Source organism: Camelus dromedarius, chromosome 3 (assembly GCF_036321535.1).
Source record: "Camelus dromedarius isolate mCamDro1 chromosome 3, mCamDro1.pat, whole genome shotgun sequence".
NCBI lineage: Eukaryota > Metazoa > Chordata > Mammalia > Artiodactyla > Camelidae > Camelus > Camelus dromedarius.
In genome coordinates, this window is record NC_087438.1 from 47,534,646 (window position 1) to 47,557,332 (window position 22,687).

General features: G+C 46.0%; 1 protein-coding gene across 6 annotated transcripts in view; it reads right to left on the minus strand.

Annotated features, from left to right (window-relative positions):
* ZNF366 (zinc finger protein 366) overlaps nucleotides 1–22,687 on the minus strand; it is a 265,929-nt gene that overhangs the window by 6,759 nt on the left and 236,483 nt on the right. For all 6 annotated transcript variants that reach the window (XM_064481434.1, XM_031446665.2, XM_064481435.1 and 3 more), the window contains 3 exons: nucleotides 12,766–14,111; nucleotides 9,417–9,608; nucleotides 208–382 (listed from right to left, as the gene is read on the minus strand). In XM_064481434.1, coding sequence (XP_064337504.1) covers nucleotides 208–382; nucleotides 9,417–9,608; nucleotides 12,766–14,111 — 1,713 coding nt within the window. The remainder of the gene's footprint in view (nucleotides 1–207; nucleotides 383–9,416; nucleotides 9,609–12,765; nucleotides 14,112–22,687) is intronic.

Sequence of the window (22,687 nt, forward strand, 5' to 3'; positions counted from 1 at the left end):
TACTTACTATCTTCAGATATTAGCATTACATTTTCTACAGTAACATTGTCCGCCTGCTCCTGCTACTCTGCTATGGTCTTGAAAATTATGGTCCCTTTTTCGACCATAAGAATAACCCCCCAAGGTAAAGTTCCCTAAAAGCAAGTTCAGCTTCCATTTGTGATCCACTGGCCAGGGACACCGTGGGCTTCCTGGGAAGGTGATTACCTTGAGAATGGAGGCCCCGCTCCATGACCCCGTGCTTCACTTTCATGTGGCGAGTCAGGTTCCCCTTCAGGGTGAACTTGCTCGGGCAGTAGAGGCACTTGAAGGGTTTGCTGTCAGAGTGCAGGTGCATGTGGCCCATGAGGTTGTGCATCCGGTTGAACTCCTTCCCACACAGCTGTCAGGACAGTGAGGAGAACACAGGTTACTCGGAGTTGGGGACCCTGCCCTGGTAACCACACCCAGGACGTGAGGACAGACGTGCTGCCACTTTGTTTGGATCTTGGCATTTTTAAGCTGCTTCTAAAGAAAGTGTCCCCATGGAAGTCAGGGAGGGGGGCTGGATTGATCCCGGGCCCAAAGGTGGAGCAGGTAGGGGTGGATTAATGAGATTTTATTCCTGTTGTACAGAGATTTTTATACTCAGGGTAAAAATTATAAAGCTATTAAAGCTTTTTTTGAACGCAACCTTTTGAAAAGGAGGAAAGCTGCTCTGAAAAGCAATTGCTCAAAATGTACTTCACTTTAATAATAAGGGTACAATTACTTGTTTAATATTTATGGAGCATTTATAATACAGAAGGAAGGCACAGTCCTAAGTCTGCCAGGGAATATCTCCTTTAACTCACAACAATCATTTGCAATGGATGCTGTTATCATCCCTATTGACAGATGGACAAACTGAGGGATTAAGATGAAAGGACTAACCGAGGCACACAGCTGTTGGGTGCCAGGGCTGGGATCGTGAACTCAGGTCCTCAGACACCAGAGGCCACATGGTCAACCACAACACCATACTGGGTCCCCCCAATATAACTCTCCTGTTAGACTGTAGCAGGCAGTATTTTTCTAATTTTTTAATTTGCTAATTATTGGGATGGATTTCAAAGTTAAAAGGAATGAAAATACGTGTAAAGGCAGGAGTGTGTCTTTTCTCTGGGTACAGATTTGAAGTACTAAAAATATCATCCTAGGTATACAAAAAGCAAACATTGGTTATGCATTCTTTTTTTTTTTTTTCATTCCTATTCCACTCCAATTGCCAATATATAATGGACCACAGCAGTGGTACCTCAGCTTCTTTGGGAAGAGCAGAGCTGCCTTTTCAAAGGCAACGTGTACAGATGCAAAGGGTGTAAATCAAACAGCTGCTCTGGGGGGCTTTCCTTGCTTTTCTTGTCCCCAAACCTCAGCAAAGCAGGGCTTGGAAACTCCAGCCTGTCCTTGGCTGTGCTGTGAGGAATGCAAAGAAGGATTTTGTGTCTGTGCTGGGCCCAGAGCATCAAGGAGGAACATACCCCTCTTTTTCCTTCCCACTCTCAGGGGCCCGTGTCATGAGGGCAGCCACATGGAGTGAGAGGCAGAGGGAGAGAGGACTTGGGATGTGGTGTCCCCTGAAGCTGACACCAATTTTCCTTCCTTGCTAAGAGATGTCTTTAGGGCCACTGTTGGGGGTTCTGGGTTGAATTTTTATTAATGAAGGCAATGTTTTCTTCAGGTAGTGATGGAGGTAAGAGTTGAGCCATCCTTGGGAGAATGGGTAGACCTAACAACTGTGACCTTGGGAGATTAGCCTAAAAGAATGCTGGGCAGTAAGAAGAAGCCATCCTGGGAATACAAATTTGTCACAGATAATCCATGCATGGATAACAAATGGCTGGCTCTGTACTTTTAAATGATTCACATTTGGGAGTTTTAAGTACTTTTCCCCTTTTTACTTCCTTACAAGCAAGAATGAATTCAGCACACGGGTGTCCCACACGCATTATTCAGAGCCCCTGCACACCACATTCATTTGGAAAAGGTGACCCAAGAGGGGAAAAGCTGAGAGAGTCAGTCTAATTTCAGGAGAAAGCCCCACATGTGGGATGGATACTTGCTTCCTTTTTGTTCTCAACAGAAACAATTTATAAAGATATATCAACCTGTGGCTCAGTTTTGCACATGTTTGGAAGTTCTGGTAGAATTCTCTTTATTAGCTTAGTTTATCCAGTTCTCATCCTGGCTAAGGAGAAAAAAAAATAAAACTATATCTAGAGATTCTACATTGGGTCATCTTAGAAAAGGCATATCTCATTTGGTTCATGGGAGAGTTCCTGATTACTTGGAGTGACGATGCTGTTGGAGTTGCTGAGCTGAACAGTCCTTCAGGAGACTGCAGCATCTCTAGGTCCTTCAGTAGACTGCAGCATCTCTGAAGGTTCCGCCTGCCTTTTTGTTATAATCCCTGCCTCGTACCAGGCTTGACACATGATAGGGTCTCAATAAGACTTTGCTGAGTGAGTGAAGGGGTGGGGCACATTGCAGCAGAAGACTAGAAAACAGCAAAAGGTCTGGGTAGTCAAGCACAAGCCATTTAGTGGGAGAGGAACTAGAGGCTGGAAGATCAATTAGGCTGCTGCACTAGTCCAAGCTTGGACGGGTAGGCCACCTGGTCCTATAGGCCAGGCAGAGAGAACCAAAGGAAGAAATGGGCACCTTCCTCCTTCACTGGCTCCCAGGGAGGATGACAGTCTACTTTTGGTTATCATCTGTGGTTGCTGAGATATTAGAAGCTAGACTGGTCTGAAAGCGTTTTATAAAGGAGATGAAATTTTAGCCTAACCTTGAAGAATATGTAGAGTACCTTTTGTTTTTGTTTTGACACCAGAAATAACGTCTCTTCATTAAATATTTTCAGATACTTCAATCAACCTTAAATTACAGGCAAGGGAACTATTATTGTCGTGATAATGATCCACTGCTTGTTGCTGATGCAATTGCTGGGATGTTGGGGCAAGAGCGGATCCTGCAACTCACTCCCCCAAGGTCCCAGCCCCCTTCCCCCTCATCGACCCACCTCCACCCCAACACACACAGGGGTGTGCACACATCATGAGGTCTCCTGCTGGGTATTTTCCAGATTCTTCCTCATCTTAGATAGGCAACCTTCCATGATCCTTAATCATAGCTTTCTCCTGTTTTTCTGGATTGATTCATTCAGTACTGGACTTCCTGGGGCATTTTAGTGGCATATGGGGACATTAGGATGTTTTATCATTTTAATAAATGATATTGTTCCCCGAAGTCAAGGCCTATGGCCTCAGCGAAGAAACTCCATTGTGGGACATGGCTGGTCAGCTATATTATCTGATGCTTGATTGGTAAAGGAGACTAATTTCATTGTTGATAAAATTTAATTTTTATATGCCAGAGTTATCCTTCGTGGTTCATGGTAGCCTACTGGTAGCCAATGGAGAGCTTTCCCAGGGCCAAGCAACAGCATGTCAACCCTGAAAGATGTTTGGGACACTAAAAGGTGTCCCAGGTAGTCTACAGAAATGTAAGGATTACCTTCTTCTTCTTTATGGCCAACCCCAGTATCAGGCACAGGGCTACACATATAGTAACACTTAATGAGCACCTGAGTATATGGTTAGGAAATAAACAACCAAGTCAGGAAAAATATCACTTCCTCATGCAAAAACTCCACAAAGCAGCCATCACCAACTCTCTTTCTTGCTCCCACTAAACCTATACACACTAGTTTGCAAACCAAAATCCTCAGTGGCAGAAGGATAGAGACAATTAACTCAGGACCTGAAGCACTTGGACACCATTCATATGTCAGTAGTAGGTACCCTTAGCTGCTTCCTCTCAGCCTCTGACTCTTCCACAAAGCCTTTGGTCCTTATCCAAAACACCTGGCCTCTTCATCTTTCTCAGAAGATTGACCTCACTTGATAGTACACAAAAGTATGGAGATACTTTGTGCCTGTGAAATCTGGAGCGGCCCCTCAGTCACTGTTAGTGACAAGGGGCCAGGGCAAGAGGATTGAGTCAATTAAAGATGGCACCCTTGGGTGGGGTCTAGTGTGAGCTCCAAGTAGAATTGTCCAGGAAGTAGAGGAGGGGAGTTAGATGGGAAGGAAGAAGAGTTGGGAGGAAGCATCAGAACTCGAGTGTCTTCTTCTGGGAAAAGCAGTCATCTAAAAGGCCCCTTTCATCATAAGATGTGAGACTAAGAGCTTGCCCAGGTCAAGACTTGCTGAATCACTTCCTGCCAAGGTCTGTGGAGATTAAAGTAAGGCTAGGTGCTGGTACAGGAAGCTCATGGAGTGATAAGCAGTCAGATTTCATCTCGCAGGTGGTTGTCACAACCTGTCCACCCCTCTTGAACTCTCAGCTGCTCTAATGAGAAGGATTAGTTCGCCTCTGACACTAAATATCAGCTTTTCCATCTAGGCCCACTTTTATACCTATTTTTTGAGGGAGGTGGACCTAAAATGCAGCAGAAGAGTGGAACAAATGTTTTGAACTGTCCTTTAAAAATGGGTTGCACAGATCATTAGGCTTTGAGACGGCAGAGCAGAAAGGCGATGGTGAGACCCCAGAGGAACAGAGAACTTGTTCCGTTTTCTCTACTGTAAAATGTCGACGATGATCACAGTTTTTCACGAAGGTTTTCATAAGGATCAAATGAGATAATTCATATAAAGGGCTTGGCAAATAGTAAGAGCTCAATAAATATTAGCTCTTATTACTATCATTATCATGTACATTTTGCATTCCAAAAATAGAAAGCACTTTGATGATGAGGGTGCTGTCTTTTTAAACGAAATTATGTGGAAGGAATATTAAGGAAGGAACAAGTGAAGAATCCTTTGAGTAAATACCAGCCAGGTTACTTGAGGAATAAAGGAATGGAAGCAGTGGTGCCTGACGCAGCCCTGGGAAATGTGGATGGAAAGAGAAGATTCATCCAGATTGCAGGCTTTGAGGAGCCCATCATCTGACTCTCTGATTTTCTGTCAGCCCTTTAAACAGCTGACAGATTCCCTGTCCTCTTATCTTCACAGAAGCTCCTAATTCTGGCCTCCTGGCACCCCATCTCTCCCCGGTCCAGCGCCTTGAGGCACCTCAAGCAACTTCCCATGAGTCCCAGCAACAGTGCTGATGGCCAGAGTCAGGGAGAAGTCGCTGTGCACAGAGACAGCGTGATGGCAGTGGGCAGCCACTGGGCTGGGGCCAGGGGCCCACCAAGCCAAGAAGAGGCAGGCTCCTGAGACAGCAATGCACCAGGAAGCTTGTGTTTTCCTATTCCGAGAGAAAAGGTCAAAGAGCTGCAGCCTGCAGCCACGGAGAATGGCCTCCGCTAAACTGCCCTTCCCTTACATTCTTCTCTCTCTCTTTTTTAATAAGAAGGGTGTTCCTTTCCTCAAAGGGAGAGAGAGGGAGGGAGGGAGAGAGAGACTGTAAACTGTCCAAAAGGACCGTGAGAAAACAGGAAGCTTTGAAAAGTACAAGAGAAAGCAAGATGAAATCTATTTGCAGGCGGGCCCCTGGGGACATTGCGAGGCATTGTTAAGCAGGCAGTTCATACAGCTATATCCTTCCTTCTGCTGAGGAGGGCTTTGCTGCCAAAAGGCTGCTATCTGGTCACTGCCTTAACCCACTCAATGCCAGCCTGAGAACCCAGATCTCAAGCACTGGGCCCCAACAAGTCCCCACCCAGTTTCTCCCCTGAGGGAGCATCCAAGAGCTGGAGGGGGAAATGGAGCCAGTTTGGCAGAGGTGGTGGGGACTCTTTTCAGGGAGACCTCATCCTTTTCTCTCTGCTCTGCCCTCAGCCTTCAGGCCTCCGCTTCAGGCCAGGCTGCAGATGACCTGGTGATTCATAACACAGGCAGCTCCCGGCTTCACCCATCTCAAAGGAGAACTTGTCCCGGAAATTCTGGATGGCTGCTTTTCCTGGACAGCTTTTCCAAAGACGGCAGCTGGTTCTTTGCTATTATGGAGTGTGGCCACTACAAGGATAGCATCCAAATCAACCCCTGCGTGCTTACGCAGAATCTGGGAAGCATATTTCAGAAACATGGCTTAAGTCTACAGGCGCAGGTCTCTGGAGAAACTCCAGCTGGCTCCAAGAAGCAAGGAGTCCAGAAGTCGAGCCAATAGCAAAAGAACCCAGAAGGGCAGTAACTTTTTTTATAAGGAAAAAAAAAAACAATATAGAATGGAAACCTTTCCTCTCCTCGAATTTTCCATCCTATTGTTAATGCTTAATCCCACAGTAAACGAATGTTTCTGCTTGCTGTGGACAGCTGTTTCCACTGAGCAAGGGCCAGAGAGAACCAGTTCATGTGGCCACAGTGGGAGGGATTTATGTCAGGAAGGATTTTTAGTGGTGAGAATCCCAAGAAATTAAAATCTGTTACTTAAAGACTCTCCTTTTTTTGGCCAGTTTTGTGGTGAAGGAGATGGCCAGCTCTTAAGAGTATGGCTGGAGCAAGGCCTGTCTCTTTTTTCAAGCCACATCAGTCATGTAAAGGGAATAACTCTTCCCTGTCACTGCGATAAAGCTCAGGTTCAATGGTCTGTGCCTGCTCTCCAGTGTCACTATGCAGCCAGCCAGCCTGCCACTCATCTCTGAGGGCGGTGAACTGCCTGGTGATAAGCAAGTGGCCCTCCATTCATCTCCCCACTCTGGACCCCAGCACCTCCACCCAGGGCCAGATTTCCAAGAATCCAGCACAACACAAACGAGAAGCAAAGTCAGTATGCAGGATGCCATTTGGAGGTAGCCCATCCCACAGTGGGATCTGGAGCTAGTTTACAAACACACAGGGTCCCATTACATATCTGTAAGTTAAGACATGCTCCAAAATTCCTTTGAAATGAAGAGGGGTGATGGTATGAAGAGGACACCAAACAAACAGGTGGCACTTCGCAGGGTGATGGGGACAAAGAGAGGAGGAACCTGGCGGTATGCTTCTGCAATCGCCAGGAGACAGAGGGCTCTGATGGAGGTGATTTAACACCTGTTCTTGTTCAGAAATGTCTAGGAATGGAGAAGGACCACTTAAGTTTGACAAACATACACTTTAACATCCAATGCTTTTTGTTCAATGATAGATATACTTTCCTAAGCAGCCTCCGACCTCCTGTGGTCTCCTGTGAGGACCTGCCCACTGGGAAGAAGTGATGTTTGCCAGATGACAGGCCATTCCCAGGGCCAGGCCCACCTCCCAGGGGGAGCTGAACTGCATAATTTCAGAGCTGGCATTTCAGCCCTTCTCTTACGGGGTTGGATGGTATGACCAGACATCCGGAGCCTAATCCACCCTCAAGGACAGGTCAGACTGAGTTTCTGAACCGTAAAGGTGACCTTCAGACGCCCTTGGAACCATCCATGGTGCACTGTCATTGGGGTGAAGGGCAGCCTGAAACATCATGTTTGCCTGGCTTCCTGCATCACTGGGCCCATCATGTGCCATCTTCTGTGCACTGGTACCAGAGAGAACCCTCAAAATCCTCAGGGATTCCTTGTCCAAGAAATCCTCCAGGTCCCTCTGAGGCCCTTGGCCTAGAGAAATAGAACTGCCTCTGTGCCCCTACATCGCACACAACCCCAAATTGATGAGGGAAGTGGGAGCTGGTCAGCCTGGACAGAGGTGGATTTTTAGGGGACTACAAACTCAGTGACTCCCTTCTTATTTTAACACCTTTACATGCTCTACCACCAGCTGATAAGATAAAAAGTACAGTTGATGCTCAAAGCCCAAGGGTAGACTCAACACAAGGAATGAAGAGGAGCAAGGAGCCCCCGATTACAACTCTATCATAGGGGACAGTAAGCCCCTGCCAGGCAAGAATGTCTCTGTTAAAAGTGAAGGGTTCAAAGGGCTCAGTGAGGCAGGCAGGAGTCAAAGTTGTGCCTAAAGGGTGGGAGAAGAAGTGGTCTGTGGTCCCCCAGGCTCGCGCAGCCAGGCCTGGCTTCATGGGTGTGCAGCCTGTGCAGTCCTACGCGGCCTTGACCTCAGAAGGGCCCCAGGGGTGTTGTAATGCTCTCCTTTCACTGTCTTGAAATTATGAACAAGGGGCCCCTACTTTCATTTTGCACCAGGCCCTGTGAATTGCGTACACTGTCCTGTAGGCAGCTTCCTCCCTCTTTAGCTCAGATGACTCAAGATGGACATAAATTGACTTTCAAACCGCGGAGAACCTGAAGGAAAGGAGGGGAAACACAAGTGGGTGGCAGGAAAAGGGCTGGAGGGAGAAGCCTCCCTCCCCCACCTCCGGAGAATGCCTGCACAGGCCTAGGGAAGCGCTGGCTCCTGACCCCTCTCACCCCGTCCAGGAGTTGCCAGCACAGGAAAGAAGTCCCTTCACAGGGGGTTCCTTCAAGTGGGGGGACACGCTGCAGAGGGATTAAGGCAAGAAGAGCCCCTGGAGGCGGGGAACCGGACTTCAGAAACAGGGATCCCCATCAGACACGCAGCACAGAGAGAGGGAAAACGTCTATTTCAAACAGAAAGGCTGTAATGATATCTGATCGTTGGGACTTCTCTCTGCTTCCCCCTCACCCTCCTCATGACTGCAGTGACCACGCCTGCCCATCCATTCCTTGAATTAAACCACCCAGTCCTGAGCAAGATTCCTTCCCACCTTAGAAGGGGAGAAGGGAAAGAGTGTGGAGAAGGGGCCAGCCTGGGAAGCCAGAGTATTTCTGAGTTAGACCCTCCACACCTTGGGCCTTACAAATCTCCAGCTCACACTTTATCTCAGCGGGTGAAATAAAAATTCCACCAAGTTAATGTGACACAGAGATTGTAATGAAGATGCTCCCTGAAATTCAGGAATAAATGGGAAATGTGTTAGCTGACTATGCTCACAGTTGTTCCTCAGCCCGAGCAAACATTTCTGAGGTCACCTAGGGGGCGAGTCTTGGGAGACCTGCCCTCAAATTACACTTGTCAGCCCAAGTGTCAGGAGGGCAGGGGTAGGGGAAGGAGGGCAATGGGAAGGGAGGAGGGCAGGGCTGGAAGCTTCTCTGACTCCTCTCTGTGTTCTACTCATTGGCTGGTAGGGGAAGAGGGCTGCCCCTGACTGCTTTGTTCTAGAACAGGAGCTCTCCACATCACCTTCATCCTTTGTGGCTAAAGGACCTCATTCTCCCAAGGGTCCCTCCACCCTCAGCCTTCCCTGTTCTAGCTGCCTCCAAGCTCTGTGCACTGATTGCACAGCAAGACAAACAGGGCGGCTCCGAGGGCTCAGCTGAGCACAGAAGTGGAGGAGAGAGGGACAGGGCAGCATATGGGCCTGGGGTTGGCTGCAGACCTACTCTGAGCCTCAGAGGCCCCTCTGATGAGACTGAGTAGAAGGTTCCCACTGGCATTTGCACAGCTCTCTGAGCCCTCCCTATGGCACTCCTCCCCAGGCCCACCGCCCACCTTGCATTTGAAAGGCTTCACGTCTGAGTGGACGATCATGTGCGCCTTGAGGGTTTGTTTCTGCACAAAACTTTTGTAGCAGAGGTGACACTGGTAGGCACGGATGTTGGTGTGGATCAGCACGTGTCTCTTCATGTTGGCCAGCAGCGTGAACTCCCGCCCGCAGATCCCACATTTGTGCTCCTTCACACCCTGGAAGGAGGCAAGATCAAAAGAGCCGAGGTTAGCAGGGAACAGGCCTTCCCCAGGACAGCAGTCTTCACTTTCCTTTGGCCACATAAATCCACAAAGAACTTAGTGACAGATATTGAGTTCCAAATGGTGTGGCTATAGCCTTGTTAAATTATTTTCTTAAGAAGTGTTGATTACATAATCTTTTTTTTTTCTTCTAAAAACCATAAACTAGCCAGACCGTTAGAGGAACAGAAAGCTATCGCTTTGCTGTTCCTGCTGCTGCTGGGGTTAGTTCCACCGTAACAGTTCTCAGGGATTAGTAGGATTTTGGTAAGAGCTCCATGGACTGGTATGTGAAATGAGTCTTTAATCCAGCTTTCATGATAATGAAAAAACAAAACCTCCTAAACTGATAATATCATTTCCTATAGGAAAACCAGTGTTCTCTTTAGTTCTCATTAATGGACTTGAAAATCCCAGAACAAAAACTCACATCCACACTTTAAAAAATTACAACTTGTTAATCACCTCTTGAGATGGTCCCCTGGGTTCCCACAGGCCATAGTGGCCTCTGTGTGATTTGGCTTTGGAGCCTCCTCCAAACAGCTTCTGTCTGATAGAGAAATTGGCAGAGGATAGCTTTCCGAATTAGAAAACAGGAAAGAAGGAGGTTTTTCTAGTTGCTTTGCTGTTTGGGAGAAGTGTTTGAGTACTTAAGCATCGATGCCCTCAATTGAAAGCATTTCCAGGGACTCAGCGTGAGTGGAGTACTTCCTAACCCTGACTAACCAGTGCTTCCCTAAAAAGGCCTTTGCAAGAGATCTTGACCCAGAATGATTTGTTGGAAGGAAAACTTAGAGAACCCTGGAATTAAAACTAAGGTTATTACAGGTTTAGAATAAGTCGTTTAGCTAACCACTATTTCCTATAAAACCCATACTGCCTGGTGTCCATAGTGGCCTAAGGTGGGAGGGTTTCCAAGGTTCTCTCTGCCTATATATCCATTTCTTTAGTTTGGGACACAGTAAGAAAGTATCACTTCTCAATTCAGGTGAGCCCACGGCACTAAAGGGTGAGTTCATGTCTCTGTCCAGCCATTTACTGGCTGCATAAACTTAGAAAGTTCTTGTGGCCTTTCCTGGTGAAGGCTTCCTTCTCTCAAGATGAAGTGGTGGGTCATGAGAACCCGGGGACTCTTTCCAACTGTCTAGTCTAGATAATTGCAGATGAGTATGGAGTATGGAGTATGAGTATGGAGTTATGCTAATGAATAAATCTAAATTTTAATGTGCTCTAAGAAGATGAATTTTTTTTAATGTGTTGCACAGTCAAGCAGTGAGTTTAAAATTATGAAGTTAATGAAAACTATTTTCTTGATGGGCTTTACAATTTGTTTCAGCATCTTTCTTCTCCAGATTGTCTGTGGCTATGAGCCAGCTGTCCTGGGACTAAGCAGAAGTACCTACTTATCACTGTTTTTGGAATTCTCTAAAGAGAATTGTGTCCAAAGTAAAATTCATGTGTGGGTTGGCCTAGAACTCAAGTAAATGGGAGCCTGGACACAACTTTGGGAACAAAGGAAGCTGCTATGTCTTTAACAGGATCAGTGAAACCACAGAGAGGGGGCTTGCAGAGTTGCTGAGGTGAAGGGAAGGAGGGGGTGGAGAAAGGGGAAGTCTTGACAGTGTTCAAGAGCAGAGATACTGGAGACAGAGATTCTGGATGACTTCTCCATACCTTGGCGTCTTTAACTGCAAAACTTGAGTCATGATACCCACGGCTAGCACTTTGGGTTGCTGAAGAGGATTACATGAGAAGTAGAGCACCTGGCACATAGCAAGTGCTCAACAAATACTACTTCTCACTGTTTGCGGATACTTTTAAGTAAAATGCATTTTGCTTTCTAATTCAAATGAGACCTGTTTCAGATACCAGGCTGTTTTCTCCACTTTGACTTCTTTTTTTTTTTTTTTACTATCTTAAAGAATTTTTGTATGTTCTAAAATGTATCTCCCATTCCTTTTCCACACATGGAGGAGTCCCTGAAATGAGCATATGGCTTCCCCAGTGGCTGACTCCCAGTTTAGGCTCTTTGTTGATGGCTCCTGTGCTAGGCAGGCACCTCCTAGCTGGAAAATGCCCCGTGCTAGGCCCTAGCCTATCAGATGAAACCCACAATGCCAGAGAAGAAATGTTATCCTGGCTGGGCAAAGCCCTCCACTGAACTTTTGGAATGAAAGAATGTTTTAGAAACTCCAGCTTGCTAGAAGTCTCTCCTGCCAGGAAAACCACTTGAGGTCAAGGGGGTGAGAGTAGAGGTCAGTGGGGGCAAACTTCCCCTCTCGGAAGCTGAAAGCAGACCAAGCTTAGCTGAGTAAGATTTCAGGACTGCGCTGGGACCCTGTATCAGTTCACCCTGAATGACTTCAGGGCTTTGGTTGCAAACTGGGCTGAACTTAAACCCATGGGCCTATATTTCTCCTTGAAGACCTGAGTTTGGGAAAGATAAAACCAAACCCGATGGATGAGAAGGCTCTCTCATGCCCCCCTTATAAACTACAGAGCACTGCAACCAACTAGGCAGAGGGTCAATGGGGGAGGCACAGGCCCTACTGGGCCCTCCAGGCTTCATTCCCCTCAGTGCCACCTGCAAATGAAGCAGCTGATGGAGAAAATAAACCAAAAGGTAGACACTGCTTCAGCTGACAAAGACCAAAAGAATTCTCTAGGATTCTCTAGAAGAAGGCTCTGATTAGTATCTCCTAAGTGCAAAGCTGGGTTTGGGTAGATAGGGGCTGATGACACACTCATGCTAGTGCCATGGACGAAGTTTCCAGAAACAGAATTTTAGGGATTCTGAGTGGCTAAGAAGCAACAGCACAAGGGCCAGCTGTTTCCTTCATCCTTCCTCACCCCCCTCTCCAAACCATCTGCATTATTTATTTCCAGGCCCACTTCAGACTCTAGAAGGCTAGAAGGAAAAGGGCTTAAAGGCTAGTCTCCTCCTTCTTCCCCATTTCAAGGCGAGGAAGGACATCAGGGCGCAGACAAGGGAAGCCTCCTGCCATGTGAGCGGTGGGGAGCAGCACAGGCCTGCGGGGCCCTCGTCCCCGGGGCTCTGCTTTTCTTCCTCGAGGCCCGGCCAGCCCCGCCCGCTCTGGGGCCCCCGCAGTACCTTGTGGGTGAGGGAGTGCTGCTTGAGGTGGTGGGGCTGCACGAACTCCATGCCGCACTCGGAGCAGATGTAGGGCCGGATGTCCTTGTGCTTCATCATGTGGTTCTGCAGCTGGCTCGGGTACTGGAAGGTCTTGTCGCACTCGGAGCAGTTGTACTGGATGGGGCCCCGGTGCGTGGTGAGGTGCCTCTTCAGCTGGGCCAGGGTGGGGAAGTCGAGGCCGCACTCCACACAGATGTTCTCCCGCCCGCTGGCGTGCTTGGCCTCGTGGGCCTTGAGCTCGCTGGGGTAGGCGAAGCCCCGGCCGCATACGCGGCAGTTGTGCGGCTTCACCTCGCTGTGCTGCATCATGTGGCGCTTCAGGTGGCTGGTCTGGGTGAAAGCCTTGTGGCACACTTGGCATTTGTGGGGCCGCATGCCCTGGTGGGTCAGCATGTGGGTGTGCAGGTGGCTGAGCTGTTTGAAGAGCTTCCCGCAGCGGCTGCACGCGTGCGGCTTGATGCCACTGTGGCCCAGGATGTGGGTCACCAGGTTGTACTTGGAGGTGTAGGACTTCTCGCAGGTGGGGCACTGCCAGCGCTTCTGCGCGCCGCCCACGTCCACGTAGTAACTGTCATCGATCTGCACGTTCACGTCCACCCGCTCCACCTTCTGCTTGGTCTCCTCGCTCTCCTGCGGCTCGGCTTTGCGGGGCAGCAGCGGTTCCGGAAGCTGCTTGGGGAGGAAGGTGTGTCGGCTGAAGGGGAAGGGCGAGGCCGAGGGCACGAGGAAGGGGAACACGAGGCCTGGGGGCACTTTGGGGTAGTAGGGGTAGGGCGTGGGAAGGAACGGAGCGGGTGTCGGCGGGGGCCACATGGCGCTGGGCTTCACCGGCTCCTGCTTGACGGCCTTGCCCCCCAGGTGCTCCAGGGTGCGGTAGAACTGGAAGCCCACGTTGCACAGGTCGATCATCCGGGAGTCGTACTTGGGACGCGGTGGCTGCGGGAAGAGCAGGGGGAGGTCCGGGGGGCCCCGGTTCTTGCTCTCCTCTGGGTGCAGGGAAAGAGCAGCTTCTTCCGCAGGGTGGTTATAGGGCATCTTGGTGGGCATGCTCTTCCGTTTGCGAGACCCTCCTCCTTCAAAGACCCCGGGGAATCCGTCTAGGTCTCCTGGAGGAGGCTCATACCTGAACTGGGAAAACGGCCCCCGGAGAGCTTCCGGGAAAGGGTGTCTTGGGGGAACTTTTCCTCGGGAAGCCACTGGCTGCAGGCCGTGGGGAAAGGAGGGAGCCCTCTTCGCACCCAAACTGAAATGCACATCCTCATCTTTGACCATCTTCATTTCCTTCTGCATCCTTGACAATTTTCCTTTAAAGAGAAAAACTTACTGTTAAAAAAAATTAAAAATCCCCTTTTCCATTAAGGGTTTTGGCTAAATGTCAGTACTAATTTATGAAAAGCAATAGTTGTTTAATACCGAGTCTCATTTTATCCTAGGGCTGTTTAAAATACCACCTTGCCACCCCCCACCCCGCGGCAAACCTGATTACTAATGTGGAAAGCACTGGCCCCTGGAGTGGGGCCCTAGGGTTCCAATGTAAATCCACGGTCACAAAATCATAGCTGGGGTCGGGTTGGGTATGAGCGGGCTGGATTGGGAAGAAATCCAAGAACCTACTGAGCCATTATCCCCATTTAAGATGAGGGTACCAAGGTCCAGAGAGGAGTGGCATGCTTGAGTCCCACAGCTACTCAGTGCACAAGTCAGAACTGGGACACATTCTGTGACTTTTCAGCCTGAGATGGAATTGTAACTGCCAAATCGTGATATAAATGTCTTTTAGGGTCATTTCTTCTCTGAGTGAACTGATTTCCACTGCTTCTCCCTGTCTTGGGAACTTTGCTGCTGGAGGATCAGGACACTTACGGCCACACAGGAGAAGGGACTTTACTGCTTAACTCAGATCTCAGACTTTCTGAGTATCCACCCCTAGCAAGGGGGTTGCTGGGGTATATGAAACAGATGAGATCAATGTGATTAAGAAAAGCATATAATCCAATGTTACGAAGTCAACCTGGCAATGTATACATTCTAATCTTCCAAATGAAGCAACTTCAGGAGGAAAAGTTCAACACTGTGCGTCTCTAAAACTGCACGTGTTGTCTCCTCCTCCACGCAGATGTCAGAATAAAGCTCTGTTGGTGACTCCTGTGGTACCTGCTATTTCCCTGCTGAGCCAGTTACTGTGTCCTGGTGACCACGTCACGTCTGTCTGGGAGAGCCTGTGGGGCCAGAGTCTAAACCAAGGCCATGCTTCCTTTCACACTTTTCCTTGCCAGTTTTCTGTCCTCCTCACAGGTGGAAAGAGCCACATGGTTGACTTTACATTTCCAGTGAGGACCCTTTCTGCCCAAATTCTCTGAGCTTGAATGAGATTGGTCCCCTTTGCTTGGAAGAGGCTCCCACAGACCCAGTCAGCCTGGCCAGGCATCAAGTCTGGCCTCAGACCACTGGAGACAGGGCTGGGATAGGTCCTGGACTAACTCTGGCTCCTGGGAATGACTGCAGAATGAGCGGTGAAAGGTGAGGGTGCTAGGGCTGAGAGGGCCAGTTAATTTCCTATAGTTCCTAATGAGACAAATGCAGTTTTTTTTTTCATTTAAAAAATTTATTTATGTACTTATTTTACAATATATATTTTAAAATTGAAATATAGCTTTTTTTTTTCCTTTTTAAGACAAATGCAGTTTTTATAGTCTCTGGATATTCCCAAATCACATGTAGGTCTTTATGAGAGGTTTGAGAACTGCAGCACAATTAAAACCAAAATGGGTCTTTTTATATTGGATTATCAATTCATACACAAAAATCCAATTGAGAAAAAAATGTGCCCTTATTATATGAATATTTGGGCATTATTTAAAACTGTTGTGAAAGTGTTAGAGAACTAAAACATAACGTCTGTTAGTCTTTGCTTTGTGTTATGTGAGTGAGAAGATAGACCTGGCTTATCTTCTTTCCATGGTTTCGAGGACTTTGACTGTCAGAAAAAGGGAGGTCCAGCCCTGTGTCCTGTCCTTCCTCTGCTTCTTCCTAAAATTCTTACTGAAATTCTAGTTCTTCCACCACTGCTGCTTCAAGGACCAGGCACTTGTAGGAAGTGATGAAAACAGTAGGAGAATGAAATGTCTAGCTTTGTGAGTCAGGGAAGGGTGTGGGGACACTGTCTAAATGAGGGGAGTGGTGCTGATGCTATGAAGGGAACAGGATGAGGATGGAGAGGGCAGAGGCTCTTGGATGATTTTTCGGGTTTAATAGATCCTCTCTTGACTTGCAGTTCATTAGGTCCTAAGCCCTAGATTCATATACGGTTATAGAGGGGGTGGCCCTGGTCCACGAATTTGTTGCATCTTTAAAAATAACTGGCTTTCAGACAAGGCTAATGTGTCCTATTGGAATAAAGGAGGAAAATGGGAGCTCCTTTCTCTGGAATTTCACTTTGGCCGCTGTTACTTGTATATCCCCTTTGGAGATAAGATGCTATTTGCAAAAAGGCTGCCCAGACTGGAGAGAACTCTTCCAGGCTATAAGTGACTATGGCCAGCCACAGCAGAGCCCATCCAAATGCAAACAGGTTCTGTTTTATTCCGATCTGGTTTAAAATGGCAGTGATTCCTACTTCATATTAGAGAGCTTGACTGGAGAATTAGTTAAAAAGAGACCTATCAGAACATAAGCCAGAATTTACTGAGGTTTTTTGTGTATTTTATTGTTAAAAAGTTGTTTGAAAGTGCATGGCTAATGGTGTCTGGTATCTTTATACCACATGCTGTATCATACCGGAAAGCTACTTACTTGGAAAGGAATGTTATCACTAATTTTGAAACTGAAGGTATTTTGGTGTATGCACATTATTATTGTCTTTGTTTAATATTTTTATTTTTAGTTGTGACATAGTCTAAATAATTGCCTCATTTCAATGTATTAGGAGTGACACACTTCTAATATAATGCTAAGTTCAAAATATTTATTTTCAGCGTTTGCATTTTCATTCTGTCCCCACTGACCTAGCAAAGCAAAGAAACATTGTTGAACAGAGATAATGTATTTTTTAACATAAATGGCAGAATTATGTCCCCCAAATCCGGAGCTACTTATGTACAATTTAATTCCCCCCTAATTTAATATGATAAAAATTTTCCCCCAGTTTCTGACTTGTACATGTACATACCCCAGTTCTAAAATAGTAGTCTGCCTGCTCTAGAGTAAGATCAGTAAGTCAAGAGGTTTCAAAAAAACATTGAGATCCATCCATGGACACTTTCCCAGACCTGTAAAACAGCAGTCCCTTTCTGCATAAATATCTTAAGGAGCACTGCCAATCCCTACAGAGGTCAAGGAGAACTAGATCTACTTCCTCCTGAGCTTCTTGAAACATAAACCAGCTGTAGCTGCTGCTAGTTATTAATATCTCTGTCATTTGACTGCAGGGTGCCAGGGAGAGCCCTAGGGGGTTAACGAACTACACCTAAAAACCAAATCCATGTTGGTGGTGAGAGCGTCAAAGGGAAGAGCAGGTAAAGGATGCCTTCCTCAGGACGTCATTTATCTTAAAATCAGTCCACTTAAAACGCTGAAAGTCCTCTGCAAAAAAATATTAACAGACTCCTAGAAAATCTGAATATGTGCCACCAACGTGCTCCACAGGGATCCATGACAGATGCAGGACTCCTATGCAGGAGGCAGGAGAAGCTTGGCGGCAGCGATGATCTGGTCAGGGAAGGGAGTGTGGGAACCACAGGGAACCCTGGCCAGTAATCTGTGGCCACTCCCAGAAACCCAGCAGGTTAGAAGACAGTTCCCCACCAGGATGTGCTGAAACAATATGCAAAAATAAAGAACTGAAATTGTCAAAGTAGATAGCTATGGGAGAGTGCAGAGAGCATTGATTTGGAGTCTGAGGATCTGGGTTTGAATGCTGGCTTTGTGTGAGCAGATGTGGGAAAATGAGCAAGTTAATTTGGATGTTTGATTTTCTCATCCATGTAATGGGGGTTGGGGTATCCCCATGAGGTTGTTGGAGACTTAGAGTGTGTCTGTGAAAGTTTGTTAACACTGGATTGGGTGGTGCTTTTGATGGGTAAGAAAGAACAGATAGGAGAGGGGAGCTTGGGCTTGGGGTGATGATCAGTGGATTGAAGCCAACTGACATCATCTCTGTTTTCAAGCTGAATCTCTTGGTCAACAGTGACTGGCATCTGGGCCTCCTCAAAACCAAGACTTTACCCATTTACCCTGAGTTTGTCTTGTCACAGCAGTAAATGTGAACCAATCAAAGAGGCCAGAGGGTAAGGCCAGGATGAGTTTATTCAGTGCAGAGATCAGCCTTCTAGTTTAAGAACACTCTACCATCCTTTCTCTATGGCTCTTTCCTATTCCAGAGATCTCTTCGCACCTATGTTCATAACACAAGACTTTGGTTACAAAAGGGACTGAGGATTGGGTGGGGACAAAGGGGATTGGGTGGTCTTATGAGCTATTTTAGCCAGCCTGTAAGAAGCTGAGGAGTTGCCCCTAGTAATATCAGAGGTCACTCTCCTGGAGACAAGAGGGCTTATTTGTCAAACCCAAAGCTCAGATACTGGGACAGTCAGTCAGTGCTGGGTCAACACTGGCAAACCTGCTCTTGCAATTCCTGCTTGACTATGAGGGCAGAGATCGGGTCTATTTGATTCACTGTTGGGTTTCCAGTCCCCAGCATGATGCTTGGTACAAAGTAGATGCTCAGTAAACTGCTATGAGATGAAAGGAGGAATGAGTGGTTCTTGTTTTTAAAGTTTCCATATGGAACTTTAAATGTTTAATTTTATTTTACATTATTTAGATGGCAAGTGACTTTTGGGGGACATCCTTTGTTAGCTCATGAGCACAATAATAAATTCTCAGGTAGTTATTGTAGGGAGAACCCAATATACATACATTGTGTGTGCTCTTGTTTGGTTCAGTTCCCAAGGGCACCAGTTTCTGAATTGACCCTTGGGTTCAGGGTAAGCCCTAAATCCTGGCTATACTAATACTAGGGTACAAGGTTCTGGAACCCAGTCAGAAAACAGATGCCTGACAAGTTCAACGGGAAATAGAGGATAGAAAGAAAGACCCCTGGATTGAGACGGTGAAACATAAACCAGGGGTATGTGGTCATCCTGCACTCTCCCACCCAAAGAAAATGTTTCGGAAGTTAGTAGCGGTCTCCTGCTTTGTACTAATGTGCAGGTGGAGAGAGGGAGAGGTCTTAGAATAATCATGCATATTCATTGCTATAGTCAGAGAATGTTCCAGGCTTCCTTGTGTATACTCAATCACCAAATCAAAAGGCTGTAAGTCAGGAAGCACATGAGTTGAGGAGGAAAATATTGGGTTGATCTGAGTTAGAATAATCTGGGACTCAGGATGTCTTCTCTAACAAGTATTATCCATGAAAGTTAGTTATGAGGAAATGGGGAATGAATGGATTTTAAAAACAAAAACAAAATCTCCTCTTTGAACCATAAAGATCAACTAGAAATGTGAAGCTTAACCAAGATGAAACTACATTTAGTTTGGGGAAAAAATTCTTCTAATAATGCCCTTTAATTGGGAATTCACCTACTGCACCAAAATATAAATATTCCCCAGATAAAGTTACTGGTATTTTGTGGTTCTCATTGGAACTGAAGGTCATTCCAGTAAGTGCTATTAGTAGAGCCGCTGTGAGTCAGCACACCAGGGGCAAATCTACTCATCTCCAGTCCACAGCACTGATTTCTGTTTATCCTAAAATTCATGAAAGAATATATTCTCTCACATTCTTTACTCCTTAAGGGTTTCCATAACTCCTTAAATGTTTCATTGAAAAACATTACATTTTACTGTTGGAGATACTGGCGAGAGTGGCACTTTACCTACGTGGTCAGCCCTGGAGCTCTGCCCTCAACAAAAATGTAAGCAGGGAGAAGACATAACTCGAGGAAAAGTTTAAGAATAAGAAGTGGTGGTGAGAGCAGCAAAGTTGTGGAGGGTAACAGGAAGGCAGGATGAAAAATATATAGACTGACTGCCAACCTCTCTCTGTTCATACAAAGGGATCTTGTTACAAGTTTCCTCCAAAGTGGGATTTTATTGGCTCACCTGGTTCATTCCGAATTTGTGATAACAGAAAGAGACTTTGAGTCTTAGAATGAAACATTCTAATGATTCAACATAATTGTCTTAATATAAATAGAGTTGTACTGCTGGGCTCCTTATGCAGATGTTTGGCAAGTAATGATTCAGCCTTGCATTCCTGCCATTGGCAGGAATAGAAGGATCTCTGTGTGCATCTGGTAGGGAGAGCAATATGTTCTAAGGAAATAAATGGTCTGCCTTGTCCCTCCCTAGGTTAGTGGATGAGGTAACCAGATGCCTGGTAGCCAGATCCCAGGGCCCCTCTGGATGCCCTTGTGGCCCCTATTTAACTTATAAACCCAAAGTCCTTGCATTTTGCTATTAATAGGAATCTGTCACCCCATGGCATGAGCTAAGTTTCCCAGGGTTGGTCAGAAAATATTAATTGGTGATGAGACTTGTTCACATGTGAAGTAGTCAGTTGAACTCACATCATTTATTTTTTTAAAGTTCCTAAATACCACCAAGATATAACATAAAGTCAAGTTTAGTTCTCCATTGTTTAAATTGTCCAAAATAAATATGCTTCTATACCATTTACCTATAGATGTAGATGTGTTTTTAAAGAGCTCTTTTTAAAACAACAACCACAAATTCAGCTACTAACTTGAGTAGGTTAAATGGATACAGGTTTCATTTAGGAAAGTGCTTAATGGCTGGGTCTAGTTTCTGGAAAGCAGGAGTAAAAATAACTACTTGAGCACTGGAATAGCTGCTAGCATGTTGAGGTTATCACTGCCCTCGTGACTCATTTAAAGGAAGGAAATGATTTGGAGGTATGACTTAGCAATTCTCTTTCCCAACTCTCAGAGCTGATATACCTCTTGTAGATGGGGCTCCAGTTGAAATGTTAGACTTTTTCTCTCAATTTCTTTCTTATATCCTTAGAATATATCTCAGTTTTATTGTTGTTGTTGCTTTATGTTCATAGATCAAGTAAACTTGATACACCCATTTGCAGCTAAGCAAATATATACATGTTTGTTCAACAGCTTCATTTTGTCCATCTCTGAGAGTGACAGCACATTTGGTCTGGTGGAAATGTATCCAATCATATGCATATGACATATAAAGAGAGTTACTGGGTTTTAAGAATTTGATATTCTAAATTCCTCCTCTATCCAAAGAGGAGACTTTAAAATATGTAAGATACCAGCTTGAGTTTTTTGGGAAGTTTTTTTTTTTTTTTTTGCATGTTTTCTATTCAGCAAGAAGATTGTGGGGCAGGGATTGCACATTAAGTTACTCTTAAAGGTGTTCTAATCTTTGGCCCTGTTTGCATGTTCAGCAAACAATCTTCTATCATTGCTCCAACAGTGGACAAGATCATTCTGGTGATTAGAAAATATACTCCTAACCCCTGTCATTTAATAGATTGACATTCAGGTCCATTGATCATTCTTGTGAATGAATCAATTCTTCTAAGACTGATTAACTGAGTGCTCTTACAAAATGGAACTCATGAATCTCCAAATCCACAGACCAAATCCTGAGTGATGGCAGCCCCACCACCAGATGCTATCCCATGAAGTCTACCCGAGCAGCCAACTGCCTTCTTTCTCTGATACCTTTCATTCGATGTATTAGCCAGACTGCCAAGATTCTGCAGGGCAGGAGGTGGGAAAAAAACCTCACCTACTGGACATGTTATGGGAACTTAGAGGTGAATCTTTCCTTTCCACCATAGCTAGAAGAAAGTCCCTCACTTCTCTGAAGTCTATCACATTTGTCTGACGTTCCACTCATTGACTGAGTCCTGTGCTGCTAGTTACATTTCTGTGTGGATGGGTGTCTTATATTTCTAACAGAATCTGATAGAAAGTCAGAAATTTGCCTGGTGTCTTATATACTGTTGGGATCCAATATTACTTGGGAATTTATTTGACAAATGCCATGTTCTAGCTTGCTCTTGCTCCCTGATCCCAGGCAGAATATTGCTGTTACCTGAAAGAAGGAATAACTGTTTTACTTGACCTGTCCCAATCCATCTCAAGCCAATTTCATATCCATAAACTGCCAAGAACATCTCCAGTGAGGAAGGGGATTTAGCTGAGATGTGGCAATGACTGGGGCTGTGCTTTTCAGAAAGCATGGCCCCCTCTGCTTTACACTGGCTCAGAATCTTTGGCCAGTATGTGCCATATTCCTTTGACTTGGAAGTGAGAATGTCCTATTACACTGAAATAATAGGAATGAATGTGGGAGAGCTCCGGAAATGCCCAAGGGGACAGTGATCAAATGCCACTGAGACTCTGAGGGAGTGTGTCACCGTAGAGTACCACAAGCCCACGTTCTAGCAAACAATATCCCAGGAGGGCAGGCCACCACCATCTTTCTCACTTACTCAACAATTGCACATGACCCCATGACCCTCCTGGCAATCTTCATTTGCTTTGTGGAAATGCCCATCCTGACTGACAGATGGATCTGTGACCTCATCCTTTCTTTTTATTTTTATGTGAGTAGAATTCCTGCTCTATTTCTGCCTTCTGACGACTAATCACTCTTCATCCTGGATACCTTTTCCCCTTTATACTTTTTAGTTTGTGCTCTTCTCATTGACTTGCTTCATGTTGATTTTTCTATTGATTCTGCTCACTAAAATCACTCTTAGAAAACATATGTACTTATAAAATATGTAGACTTGTCTCCTCATGTGTTTGTACCCATAGCCTATTTCCAAGAAATACGGGAATCTCATAATATTAGTTGCCTCTGGGGAGGAAGACTACATGGCTGG